Here is a 14963-nt window from a genome sequence, read left to right on the forward strand (position 1 = left end):
AATTAAAAAAAAAAAACTCATTTCAACTCAAGAACTAAAACATCACCGATACTATTTCATTTGTTCATTTGTTCCTTCTTGCCTTCCTATCCTGCCATCACTCTCACTCTGAAATCGTAAACATGAATTTTTACATGATCCTTTACTTAAAAAACAACAGAAGAGTTTACACAAATATATGTATTCCAACACAATATAGTTTAGATTTGCTTGTTTTTAATCTTTATAAAACTGCATGTAGGCTTCTAAGACTTGCTTTATTTAATCATCACTTTATTCTCAGGTCATTCTCACTGCCAAATAAAATTACAAAACCCACAATTTATTTTTTATATTCTCTTGTCAGTGAACATTTGGGTGGTTTCAAACAGGGCTGCCTTGAACATTCCCACACACGTACTCTTGTGCACAAATGCAAGAATTTCTCTAAGGTATGTATGTAGAAGTAGAATGGTTAGGTTTTAGAGTACACAGATGCTTAACCTTACAAGATAATGCCAAATTGCTTTCCAAAGTTTATTAGTTTACAACCCCACCTTTAGATATCTTCTGGATGTACATCTTCTTCATTGGTATTGCATATTTCTTAATTTTTCAATCTGTCAGATGAAATATTATTCATTGTGGTCTTAGTTGATCACTTGAAATTAAACATCTTTTCATGTGTTTCATGTGTTTAAGGGTACCTGGTTTCTGTCTTTTGCTCATTTTTTTACAGGACATTGATGAATAGAAGTAGTGATAATAGGTATCCTTGTCATGTTCCTGATTTTTAATGTATGCAACTCACCATGATGCATTATCCTTTTTTACATAATGTTGAATTCAGTTCATCAATAATGGTTTTGACTTTCAGATCTGCCTTAATAAGTGCTATTAGTCTGTAATTTTCTTTTCTCCTACCAAATGTGTCTGGTTCTAGTATCAATAAAAGTTATATAGGCCTCACAAAATGAGCTGAAGAGTATTCCCTCATTATATATTCTTTGGAAGAGTTTGTATAATATGTTGAAATAGTATGGTCGTTGAAAGAGTAAAACATCTGTAAACATGAGCTAGATGTTCTTTATCAAAAATTTTAAAAGTATTTTCTATTCAATACTATTAAGTCCATGTAGCTTGTGTATTTCTTCTTCAGCCAATTTAAGGAAATGGCACTTTTCTAGACCTTGGTCTATTTTGTCTGTTTTCATACATTAAGATGCTCCTGGTAGTCTCTTATCATTTTCATCTCTGCTGTGGGTTAGGACCCATTTTTCAATCTTTATATTGTTTACTTTAGCCCTGTTTTCTTCTTGTTCAAATATGCCAATTTGTTTTGTCATGAAAACAACTTTGACATTGTGATTCTATGTTTTCTAATTCATTGATTTCTTTCCTTTCCTCTGACTCCTTGCTTCTATACTGTGTTTATTCTGTTGTCCTTTTCCTAAGTTATACACTTAGCCTTTAATTTAAGCATTTAAAACCATTCCCCTCTAAGCGCTCTTTCTGCTGCATCACCCAATTTTTCCAAATGTAGTATTTATAATTAGGTACTAATTATGTTTTTTTTTTCATCTATGAAGTTTTTTTAAACTTGTAAAACCATGATTAAAAAAATTAACCTAAGTTATTTCTTATTATTTAATACTAATTTTTTGAAATTTATTGTAACTTACTTCATGCCTAATACATGGTCAATTTTTGCTAATACACAATGCTTAAGAATATTCTGTTGATTATTCTAAATATGTTCATCGAATCAGCATTGTTAATTGCATTATTCAAAACTGTGTTTTCATTCATTTTTTGTCTAGTTGATTTATTAGTAATTGAGAGCTGTTAAAATCACCCACTGCTGTTCAATTTGTTGGTTCAGCCCTAGAGTTTATACATTTTGAGGCCATTTTATAAAGCATATACAAATCTAAAATTGTATATATTCCTAATAAATTGATCCTTTTACCATTATTTAGTGGTCTTCTCCATCTTTTATAATACTATAATAAAGTCTAATTTTGAGTTGGTAGCACCAAAGCTACATAAGTTTTCTTTTGCTACTTGCCTAGTGCATTTTTTTATCCTTTAAAAAATCCCATGTCAGCCTATAGCTGATTTTTAAAAAACTGAATCAATGTTTTTAACTGGGTTTAGCCTATTCATAGTTATTTTAATTATTTGACTTGTTACTATTTATCTTACTAATTTTGTACTTCCCCCACCCCTAATTTCTTTCCTTTTTTTTTGTATTGAGGTATTGTCTTCTTATTCCATATTTTTAACTTTTTTCTTTGGAATGATTCATCCCATATCTATTATTTAGCAGTTACACTTGAAATTTTACTACACATATTTAACATAATTTCAAAGTTAAACAGTACCTTAACCCATTTTCTGAATAATAAAACACTTCAGAACACTTTAATTCTAATCACCCCCCCATCTTATAAGCTACTGTCCAGTTTTTCAATTATATCCTATTTTAAAAGTCCACATTAATGTTGCATAAAATGTTTATTTAGTTTTATTTAGTTACAATCTTGCTTCTTATAAACACTTCTTTCATTACGATTGTTTTATACAAACAACACTTTTGATTTACATGTTTTTCATTTATTTGCTTACTAGTTCTTCAATTTCAGATCATCCTTTTGGAATTATTTTCCTTCTTGAAGATAATCCTTTTGCAATTTCTTTAAAGAAGTTCCACTGATGGTAAGATCTGTTTTTCACTTGAATATGTATTTATTTCAGTTTTGCTTCATACAGATTCCAAGTTGACAATTGTTTTTCTCAGAATTTTGAAGGCACTATTCTACCACCTTTGGAGTACATTGTTGCTGTTGAGAAGCTTTCTGAAGTATGTCTTGCCTTCACTGATAATCTTTTTCCCCCTTTGATTGCTTTAAGAATCCTCTGTTTGGTATCTCACAGTTATACTACACTGGGTTTAGGCTTGGATTTTATCTATATATGCTTGGGATACACTGTGCTTCCTGAACTTATGAATTCGTGTTTTTCCAACAAATGTGGAAAATTCTGTTATCTCTTCAAATATTGCCACTCCTCCATCCTCTCTATTCTCTTCTGCTGGTACTTCTAGTATTCATAATTCTTCCTTCTATATCTCTTATCTTTTCCTTAATATTTATATTTTCTAACACCTTGTTTCTCCTGGCTGCACATTGGATAATTTCCTTATATCTAGCTTCCAGTTTATGTATTGTCTCTTCAGCTGAGTCTAATATGATATTCAACATGTCTAAGGGATTTTCTTTTTTTAAATTGCAAGTAACATTTCTCATCAAGCAGTTCCACTTGTTTCTTTTTCAGATCAGTCTGTGGTTCCATCCTTCATGTATGTTGATGATAAGACCTTGGAAAATTGAGTCCAAAGTTTATATCTACAGGTTCTTTCTCAAGCTAGCTAGTTTCAACTTGCACCTGGTGATCTCCAGCCATGAATAATACTGCTTATCTTAATCTACGGGAATCTGGGGCCTATATCTTGTTTCTGCCAGAAACTATAGGGTATTACAAACTGAGGCCCACTTCAACTGTCCTGGATGGGACATCTCAGATTCAGATTTATCTCCTTGTTTCTGGTCTAAGGAAAACTGCATATGGCAGTGCTGCAATTGGTATTTGTCACCCAGGCAACCACTGTCAACCTTATGCTTAATATAGTTTTCACAATTTCCATATCAAAATGTGTTCCATTGTCAGGGAGAAAAAATAGAGGTGTAGTTCTCGGAGATTTCCCCTACTTTCTTTGAGCCTATTAATGTATTCAAAAGGAGATTGTATTCAGGATCTAGCTGTTTTGCAGTACCTAATATATTACTGGAAGCAAAAGTCTTATTTAATATATTAGGTTATGATATACTAACCAGAGAAAGCTCATGATTTATGACAATTCTTGCTGATTCAAGAGGTCTGGAGAGGTTTCCTACCCCTCAAATGGAACTCAATCAGTATTTTGGAATCAGTATAGAAAGGTCCTAAACTATGAACTTATCCAATAAGTTTTTGCCCCACTTTGCAGAAATTTCTATTGTTCTATTACTAATATATTCAGTCAACCCTGACTATTCAAATTTCCAATGTCCTGACCTGTGGTTCAGGTCAACAGGACTAAAATCTATGAAAATAAACCATGATTTTGAACATTTTAAAAAACAGATAATAACGATTTGTTACATGCAACTTCCATCTAGATTCATAACTTTATTCTTGGAAGCCTGAGCCACCTATAATATAAGCAGGGCTAAACAAGGCAGCTGGTGATTTCATTTTAGTCAGAAACACACCTAATAGGCATTATGGCAGCAGATCTGACTGCTGTTGTCTTAGACGCAGATGGATTGTTTGCATCATTACTATTCATAATTGTTGGTCAGTGTTCTCTGGATGATCAGGAAGCTCTTTGTGCCTCACCCTAATCACTGAAGTAATGAAAGGAGATACCCGCAGCAAGGGCTGCAACTGCAAATGCTGCAATCACACCTAAAAGTAAAACAAACAAAAAACAAATGGAAATGGAATGAGCAAAAGAAAGGCTTAAGTGATCCTAGGCTTTGAAATGTCGGTAACTGATGGGCCTAAACAACAAGAACAACATACACACACAAATACATATACTTAAACACACACATATACAGGCATGAAAAGCCAGCAAAGTCTTAGAGGAAAATATAGCAATAGGTTGAAAATTATATTTTACAAAGTTGGACTGGTAATCATATACTTCACCACCTTCGTTAACACCTTAAAATAAAAAATTATCTTTCTTATACATGAGTGCACTCACACACATCTAAGAGACAAACTAATACATACTTAAAAAGGCTTCTATAAATATTTATATTGACATTTTAGCTGTCTCATGCTACTTAGCTTAAACCAAAAAGACATCTCCAATGGGCAGGAGTCCTCAGTAATTACCATGCGAAGTCATTTATATAGCTATTGAAAACTACAGAAACTAAAATCTAAGAATTATTAAGCTTGGGTTGGTAACTTTTAATTTTTTTTCCTATTTTAAGTTAAAAAACAACAACAAAAAGAAAACTGACCAGAGTAGTCCAGACACACACACACACACACACACACACACACACACACACACACACACACTTAGGTACAAAGAATTTAGGTAATTAACTTAACTTATGAGTAACTGACATGAAAAATAACCAAAGTTTCTGGCTTCTCTCAGTCAGTCAAAAATCTTAATGCTTATAAAGTATTTCTCAAATTGGCATTCAACTAAACAACAGTCTACATGTTCTTTGATCAATAAGTCTGAAAAATGTTAAAGTAACTGCCACACTTCTTGGAGCCTTTAAAATACTAAAATACATCAGAATTTCCAGACTTGAATTTGACTTTTTTCATAGAGCACCTATCAAAATCTTCCACAATAGCAATCCTGGAACACCAGCTTGGAAAACACTGGCCCTACTATACTAATTGATTCCCAAAACTCAACATGTGTTTCTTCTAAAAACACCAAAACATTTAATAGGAAGTGTCATCTTTTAGGGCACTTGAGACAATGCTTTACTTATAAATCTTTCTATCTCTCAGGGCATACCACTTTCTATAATACTCAATAAATACTAGCTTAATCTAGCTCTTTTAAGAAATGAAATGAAAATAATTTTAAAGTAACAAGAAAACTCAAATCCAAAATACCATCTTTTCAATGTTATAGAAGAAATATAATACCTATGTTTTGCTGAATTTTCAACACTATTGTAGTTTTAATTGGCTGTTTTGGTGGTTCATCATCTGTGTTGTCCCATGAAGCTTCAGTATTCATAGAGGAACTTACACAGGCTGCAAGAGGATAATAAAAATAAATCCTAAATAAAATAAGAATAATTACTGCTTAAAAATGAGTTTTAAAGAACATTATAAAAAACATACAGTGAACTCCATTTTCCTTCAACTTGACTTTTTTTTTTTTTTCAACTTGACTTTTTAACTTGCTCTTTATCAAATGCAGGCGAATTAAATTTCATGGACTATATATCAAACTGATGTACTTTTAAAAATTCTTTATGGGGACTTCCCTGGTAGCGCAGTGGTTAAGAATCCACCTGACAATGCAGAGGACATGGGTTCGAGCCCCGGGCCAGGAAGATCCCACATGCCGCACAGCAACTAGCCCTGTGTGCCACAACTACTGAGCCTGCACTCTAGAGCCCGCGAGTCACAACTACTGAGCCCACGTGCCACAACTACTGAGGCACGCGCAGCTAGAGCCTGTGCTCTGCAACAAGAGAAGCCACCGTAATGAGAAGCCTGTGCACCACAACGAAGAATAGCCCCCACTCTCCACAACTAGAGAAAGCCTGAGCCCAGCAACGAAGACCAAATGTAGCCAAAAATAAATAAAATTTTAAAAAAAGAAAAGAGCGATTCAATTCAATGACCTCAGCTTCTATCTTAAAAAAAAATACTTTATGTACTTTTATGACTGATCAAAACCAAGGAGCCACAGAGCCAGTTCTGAATGACTCCCACAAATTATAATCTGATTACTATATGGTAGTGGAGATAAATGATACCAAAAATCAAACTAGATAGGAAAGGGTAAATTTTGCTCTTAATTGGGATTAATTTATAATATTCTTATTGATGGTTTTGGCAATTAATAATTTTAAGTAATCAGTAATAATAAAAGTAGGGATCAGCAAACTGTAGCCATGGGCCAAAGTGCAGCCCATGGGCCAGACCTTACATGCTCTGCAAAGCCTAAAATATTTACTATTTAGCCCTATACAGAAAAAGTTTGCTGACTCTTGATCTAACCTGAATTACATAAGCAAATTGGGACCATAAGTTTGACCTTAAAACAATTCAATGTTAAGCAAAGTAAGTACATTATCTCATTTATAGTTGGAAAATAAAACCTGGGACATTAAGTGCGTATTTGAGGGTCATAGGCAACAGAATGAGGATTCAAATACAAGTTCTCTTTCTACTTCATTATGGTAACAATAATTTGCTTAGGTTAGCCAAGCTGAATTTATTTAACACTGACTAAAAGTGTCTAAACTGAAAACATCCTTAGGGATCACACAGACCAATGGTTTTCTTTTTTTAAACTAGTGCTAGAAAATCTGACAGAAAATCCCAGTATGTAAAACAGATGAAAGCAGAATTACTCTGGTTGAAGCAGGGATGAAGGACTCCTGGAGTCATACTCCCTCCTTCCCTAAGAGGTGAGAGCAGAGTGCTGTTCTATAGAACTCAAGGGAACTATGTTTGAAAACAACTGCAGTTGATACTTAAACAACATGGGTTTGAACTGCATGGATCCACTTACTCATACGCAAATTTTTTTCCACTAAATACATACTATATGATCCATGGTTGGTTGAATCCATGGATGGGGAACTGCCCATACGGACAGCCAACTGAAGCTGTATGTGGATTTTCAACTGCGTGAGGGTCAGTGCCCCTAACCCCCATGTTGTTCAAGGGTTAACTGAACTTCATGTTGATCCCTTTATTTACAAAGAAGAGAAGAGAACCCCAGAGTGACACAGTAAATACTACTGTTTAAATTCAAAGTAAAATAGCTTATTGCTTGGATTTAAAATATCTTTTATAGACATCTTTGTATACCAACATACTGGCACATGCAGATGTGCTCACAAGGATGACACATAACTTACTGAAATAATTAACTGTGGTACCGAAATGGATGAAAAAAAATTTGCCTGCTTCTCATCAATTTCCCATGAAGCTTGCCATTTTGAGAAATAATCCTTAGTAGTCACCTCATTAGAATCAAGGCAAAACTGTTCTTTTTTTCCCTCTTTGAGCATATGACTAAAGTACTTTAAAAACAAACACAAAACGTTCTTCTCTTTTGTTCTACTCCCATATCAAACTAGTCACAAAGGCCAACAAATTCTCATGAACTGTCTCCAGAATTATTCAGTCTTCCATATTTCTACAGCATCCAGTTTTCTCGGGGGCTGTAACACTTTACTTCTAGAATACATTAGCCCACCAGCTTAAAATTTCCCCTAACTTCATCCATATGTCTAAAAGTTGAATGGAGAGTACAATTTTATTCATTTTAAAAACATACACTCACACACACACAGAACTTCGGCTTTTTCTTTTAGCAAATATCACTGCTAAAAAGCTTTTTCTTTGGGCCACTAAAATCCTTATCTCAGATAAAAACAAAAATAATGGATGAAGCATGAATTATACCTATTTGCTACAGGAAATTTTTTACTTTTTTACTTGAGTACCTATAGATAAAGAGCACAAAAATGGTTTTATTTGTCATGTCATATTACTCACACATTTAATACTAATTTGTTATTTGTGAAGAACTGCATGCTCTAAGAGGTCAAGTCCTCTGTATAAACAATTTACTTCTATTAAAAAAAGACATTCCATTGCTCTGCTATTTCCATTTTAAAATCTGTCATTCAGGGGGCTTCCCTGGTGGCGCAGTGGTTGAGAGTCTGCCTGCCAATGCAGGGGACACGGGTTCGAGCCCTAGTCTGGGAGGATCCCACATGCCGCGGAGCAACTGGGCCTGTGAGCCACAACTGCTGAGCCTGCGCGTCTGGAGCCTGTGCTCCGCAACGAGAGAGGCCGCGACAGTGAGAGGCCTGCACATTGCGATGAAGAGAGGCCCCTGCTCGCCGCAACTAGAGAAAGCCCTCGCACAGAAACGAAGACCCAACACAGCCAAAAATAAATAAATAAAATCTGTCATTCAAAATCATATTGATTTGATACAAAGCTGAGACAATTTTACTGAAGCAGAGCATTTTTCAAGGATGAATAAATCCTTACCATAACAATTTGTTTGTCTGTTTTTGGTGGGGCCATGAAGAACTTAATTCAAACCTCAGATACTGTCATTTTTACCAATACCTTAACGTCATCTGAACTTTAAATGCAAAGGACATGTGATTCAATAGGAAATTAGATCTTAACCATTCCTTAAAACCAGGTAATTTTAACTGCAGACAAATCTCAAATTATTCATGTAAGAAAGCAACCTTTCTTAAACAACTGTCAACAAAGGAGAAGACAAGGGCCAAGATGAATGCATGTTAAATTGTATATATATTCAATTTCATTCCAAGCTGCTGATAGGTAGGACTATTTAGAAGCTTAAAATGAAATGCTAGCACTTGAACTCCTTAGTTAGGTGTCATCTTCCAGATCCCTAAATCCTAAGTTAATGAGGTTTCACTAGTCAGTGATTTAGCCATTAAAATACATTTTCAGCATTACTTTTTTTCCTTTATAATTAAATTATCAATGTTTAACCAAGCAATGAAAATTAAGTTCACCTCTGATATCAAGACAGAATTGGCAAAGATGGGTTTCACCAGATTTTAAATGGGTGTCTCCAAATTTGCTGAAACTGTACATAAAGTACATCTGAATTATTAAGTTAATATCTACCAGGAGATGACTAATACATTTAAGAAATTTTAAAGCCCCAGTTATCCCTCACCTTAAGTGAGTCATTTTGACAAACAAATTGTTCTTCATTCCTTAAATCATTTTAAAGTATGTTATTTTAAAATACTTACTTGGCAAAACACGTATTTTAAACATAGCAACTACATTACAGAACAGAAATAATTAAATAATCAAGCAAATAGTAACATCAAATACTTGGAAAATAAAGCTTGATACTTATAACAAGTTTAACAATCCTAAATGTACAGTAATTGATTTCAAGTTTGAATTTGAACATTTGAACTCCACTTTTCATTGTTTATTTTACCTGGAAACCCTAATTTCAAATAATTAGGAAAATCTATACACACTATATAGCATTATTCTTATACGTTAATGTTTTTCATTATAATTCAGAAGGTCCATTATTTAAAAGTTTTATAATAATTCTAGTAAATATCACCTTACATTTATATATCTCTTTCTGTTTAGAAAGTTATTTTCTCTAACATTTTTACTAAATTCTAGTACCAACACCAAAAGAATTTGGGGTTCAGAAAGGACTTGTTCAAGGTTACACAGCTGTAAGTGGAAGACCTGGACTCAGCTAAAACATCTTGGTAAAATTATGCATCTAATATTTTTGAATAAATTAATAAATGAAAGAATAAATGAAAAGGTGAACATAATTCTAAACCAACTGAATGTATATGTAAAAGCACTTAATTTTTCTATTAAAATGTTTATGCTTTTACCCTATCCCATAATTTGGAATGTGTTATTTTGCTACTAAATAACTATATCATTCCTTCTAATTCAATAAATACTTGATGAAGCAAAAATAATATAATTCTAGACAAGTCCTATTCTTGGCCACAATAAATCTGATGCCAATGTTCAATTCCTAAACAGCTTAGGGTTACTTTTACTGTATTCATCCTTGAAAATGAACTCAAATGTTACCTGGGGCTTCCCTGGTGGCGCAGTGGTTGGGAGTCCACCTGTCAATGCAGGGGACACGGGTTCGAGCCCTGGTCTGGGAGGATCCCACATGCCGCGGAGCAACTAAGCCCATGTGCCACGGCTACTGAGCCTGCGCTCTGGAGCCTGCGTGCCACAACTACTGAAGCCTGTGCGCCTAGAGCCCGTGCTCCGCAACGAGAAGCCACCGCCATGAGAAGCCTGCGCACCACGACGAAGAGTAGCCCCACTCGCTGCAACCAGAGAAAGCCAGTGCGCAGCAACGAAGACCCAATGCAGCCAAAAATAAATAAATAAATTTATAATTAAAAAAAAAAATGTTACCTGCTCTGAATCACTTACAGGGATAATGCCTGTGCTAAATATTCTGATAATTCTCTGTTCATTCCCGTATTATTGAACTAACCTCTAGTTAAAGTGAAATGTAACAGTAATAATAAAGAAAGAAAAAATGGAAAGAATTTACTAAAATTTGAAAATACTAATGTCAAACCTTTCTTACTATAGATTACAGGTTATTGCTAACCTACCATCAAAATATTTTTTCTGAATGAATTATTAGCCAAATCACTAGAGACCCTAAAATTATGATCATTAATCTTGATGTTCTTGAGTTCTTAGTTACTCTTTGGACCTTACTACATGCCCTGCAATAATTAATAATGCATACAATTCTATCTTCCAAGTCAGATTATAGGCTTCTTGAGGAAAGGAATCTGGCCATTGATTTGTCATCTAAAACACTACCTTGAACAGAGCAAATGCTTAATAAACATCTAACAAATAGACATACTAAATGCTGTAAACTAGAATTAATATTTACGGGGCAACAATTAGTGTTACATGTTGTCATATGTTTTTAATGTTCTATATCCCTTAAAACGTTCTGAACTATTGAGCCATAGAGCTATGACCATTATATCCTTTTAAAATCTTCATCATGTTCAGTGTAGTGCACTACACAAACCTTAAAAACCTTATATCTTGCTTGGCATAAGCTTACAATTTTCCAAGCATAAAATAAGTATTAAAAAAAGCTGTGCTATAGTTTCCTAAAAATGACCAATTCAGTATATGTCAGTCAGTTAGGAACAAATATTTATGAATACCTATCATGTTTTAGGCATGGAACTCAGATAGAGAAATAAATACTCTTGAGAAACTTGCAGTCTAATATGAAAAATTAATATTAAACATGCAACTGATGAGTTCAATAATTACAAGAATGGAAACTAATGCAAAAAAGCAGCAAAAAACTATGATTAAGTATAATGGAGGCACCCACCTAGTCTGAGCACATAAAATTATCTACCCAGGTTAAAAAAAAATTCCATTTAGCTCCTTGAAGACAGAATCAGTATCTTATTGAATTTTGGTTCCCAAACCCTAGGACTGACAAAATCAATAATTTGTTCAGTCAACAGATATTTACTGAGTACCTACAATGTGTTAAGGCTAGGTTCTTAGGAAAGTGCTAGAAATGACAGCAGTGAGCAAGAAAGGAAAAGTCCCTTTCCTTGTGAACCTTATGGAAAAATCAATAAATGTTTGCTGAAATGCAATATAAAATTGTTTCATATGGGTTTTAATTTATTAGGTTTTAGTTTTATTTGTGGGAGGTTGTCAAGCAAGGCTGCCATAGTTGCCTCCTTAAGAATGTATTACAGTGGTGAAAGCTACTTGGATTTTTATTTTAATCTGTTTTAGCAATTTAAACAATGGATATTAATCTGTTATTGAGATTAATAACTGTAACTATTTTAAAAGTATTACTTATAAAGTATTGAATAAAATACAAACTAGTCTATAAATGCTTATGTTTAAAATATGACACAAAATTAAACAAGATAAAAATATTTCAGACAGATGGTAGTCTTAAAAAAATCTAAATGAAATCTCTCTCTTCCTATTCTTTTATATCTGATTTTTAAAGTAAGTTGTGAATGGGGCAAGTTTTGCATACAGTGCTTCCCTTAGTCATACTTAATTCAGCAATGTAATATGCACTAAAAGTGTGACAAATAATTCAAAAGAATATGAAAACTACATATGATAACAGATCCAAGCTTCTAGCCAACAAGTGAGAAATTACACTGACATAAGATGAAATTAAATGAGGATGATGTAACATCATTTATTTAAGTTAAAAAAATTGTTTTAAATGATGGAATTAAGAGGGCTAGGCTAAAATAAGTACCTAGATCATGGAAAGTAATAACCCTATAGTCTGTCCTGGTTAAGTGTCACAGAAAGGCAGTAAAACAAAACTGTCGGAAAAAAAGCAGACTCTAAAACCAAACTGCCTATGTTTAAATTCCAGCTCCACCATTTATTAGCTATGTAACCCTGAAAAAATTACTTGACCTTTCTGAGCCTCAATTCTCTTATTGGGAAAACTGAGCTAACAATAGTATAATAATCATTATAGGGTTCTTATAAGGACTAAATGATTTAGCATCTGTAAGGCTCTTAAAACGGTGCCTGGCACATAGCAGGTTCTATAAAAACAATAGCTAATATTATTGGAGTATTAGGTTCAATTCAGGGTAACATATCTCAAGAAAGGCAAGCCAGACTATACTGATATTTTAAAAAGCAGTTTTTAATCCTTCTTAGGTCACCAACCCTTTGAAAGCTATAGATCTTTCCCCCAGGAAAACATTATACAATTATGTTCAAGCGGTTTAGGGATCTCCTGATAGCCAACTATGACCCCAAAATTTTGGACACCACAGGTTAAAAATGTCTAATCTAAAGAAAGGTAAATAAGGTGGTAAGGAAAAATGAGGTCTAGAAACTGTAATAATGAGAACAGTTAAAGGTATATGGGAGTATTTGGCTTTGAAATATTTAGAACATGACAACTGCCCTCAATTTAAACTTAAAGCAAGGCCTCAATAAAGAAGCAGTACAGTCGACACTTGAACAACATGGGTTTGAAATGCACAGGTCTACTTATACTTGGATTTTTTTCAATAAATACATACTACAGTACTACACAATCCACAGTTGGCTGAATCTGTGGATGCAGAACTGCAGATATGGAGGGCCAACTGCAAAATTATACATGAATTTTCGACCACATGGAAGTCAGTACCCCTAGCTCCTGTACTGTTCAAGTGTCAACCGTACTCATGTTTAATTGCTCCAGATTACTGAAAAAGTAGAGGTTTCAGGAAGGCAGACTGGAATTCAGAATAAGGAAGAAAAAAGTCTAAATACCCATAGATTTCAGTATTATATGAAAGAGGATGAACCAGGTCAACTCTAATGATCCCATGTAAAACTAATTCAAGTTATCAACAATAGAGTTGGTCAAGAACTACTGTTAGGCACTAGTGACAGAAGTAAACAAAAGCAAACAAAAATCTCCGCCCTCATGACTCTAAGATTAGTTGGAAGAAACAGCGTAGTCGCTAATCTGGAAAAACATATTTCACAAAGTAGCAAACATTTCTACCAGTCTACTCCAAAATCTATCCCTTAGAGAATATTCTATAGCTATACTTTTAAAAATATTAGTTTTCAGAGGACTGAAACATAGCTGCAGCTTTAACATCTTTTACTGAGCAATTTAGAGGGGTTTTTTTTTTTCCCTTTAAAACAAACTTACTATTCCACATGATTAATATGAACTTGGAGTTGTTGAAAAAACAAGCCTGGTGATCTCCAACTAACCTGAGGCTTTACTGATAGATTTGAATTCACCAACCAAATACTTACTTGATTCACCATAGAAACAACAGGACTCAATCACTCTACTCTTGTGGGGAATGGGAATTAGTTAAGCAATAGAAGAATAACTAAGAAATCAGAATTAGAAAAAGCACTTAAAAATGGTTATATTCAAATTTCATAAACATTTATATTCAGAAGTAACCTAAAGACTTTCTACTATGATATCAGAAATTTCAAGACTGATAAATGTCTAGATACTCAAGTATTTATGGATACTTGCAAATAACTACTTTTACCACATATTTTTAAAATGTTTCAGGAAGACTGTCAAACACATTTATTTATAGACACGTTTTCATATCCTACTCTCACTAGAAACAAAAACAAAGCAAAGCAAAGCAAAACAAAAAAAACTTTTTAAAATGTAAGATGAAATATGAAAGTAATGGTTAGGGGAAGAATAGGTGTACTCAATTACATAGTATGGCAAATCTATGCTCTGTAAAAATAATCTTGATCTAATTTTTGGAACTGCCCATTTTAGCTTAGTATCCCAATTATATGAAGGGGACAGGAAAATAACAGCAAATAGTATGGAGATGTTTAATAAAGTGTTTAAAAAAACTTCTGTAACCTGATGCTTAACCAAATAATTAAAATAACAGATTTTGAGAAAACTTCTCTTATAATAAAAGAAATCCCTTAAAGCTATATATTTCTACCTGTTTAAGACTGAACTTGTTTTATGAAGATCTACTTGCTAGGCTTGGAAAAATCTAAAGTATCTTAAATTTTGGTACAATTTTCCAGGAAAACACTGCATGTTTATATACTGTGTAGAAAAACAGACACATTTTTAAATGTCT

General features: G+C 33.5%; 1 protein-coding gene across 4 annotated transcripts in view; it reads right to left on the reverse strand.

Annotated features, from left to right (window-relative positions):
• Nucleotides 1-2477: 2477 nt before the first annotated feature.
• ODR4 (odr-4 GPCR localization factor homolog) overlaps nt 2478-14963 on the reverse strand; it is a 40448-nt gene continuing 27962 nt past the window's right edge. For 3 of the 4 annotated variants that reach the window (XM_033438001.2, XM_033437999.2, XM_033438000.2), the window contains 2 exons: nt 5713-5823; nt 2478-4488 (listed from right to left, as the gene is read on the reverse strand). In XM_033438001.2, the coding sequence (XP_033293892.1) occupies nt 4421-4488; nt 5713-5823 (179 nt within the window). In that variant the 3' untranslated portion in view covers nt 2478-4420. Of the gene's footprint in view, nt 4489-5712; nt 5850-14963 lie in introns of all 4 variants that reach the window. The other variant, XR_004486204.2, reaches the window with a different exon arrangement.

The sequence above is a fragment of the Orcinus orca genome, chromosome 1, assembly GCF_937001465.1.
Source record: "Orcinus orca chromosome 1, mOrcOrc1.1, whole genome shotgun sequence".
Taxonomy (NCBI): Eukaryota; Metazoa; Chordata; class Mammalia; order Artiodactyla; family Delphinidae; genus Orcinus; species Orcinus orca.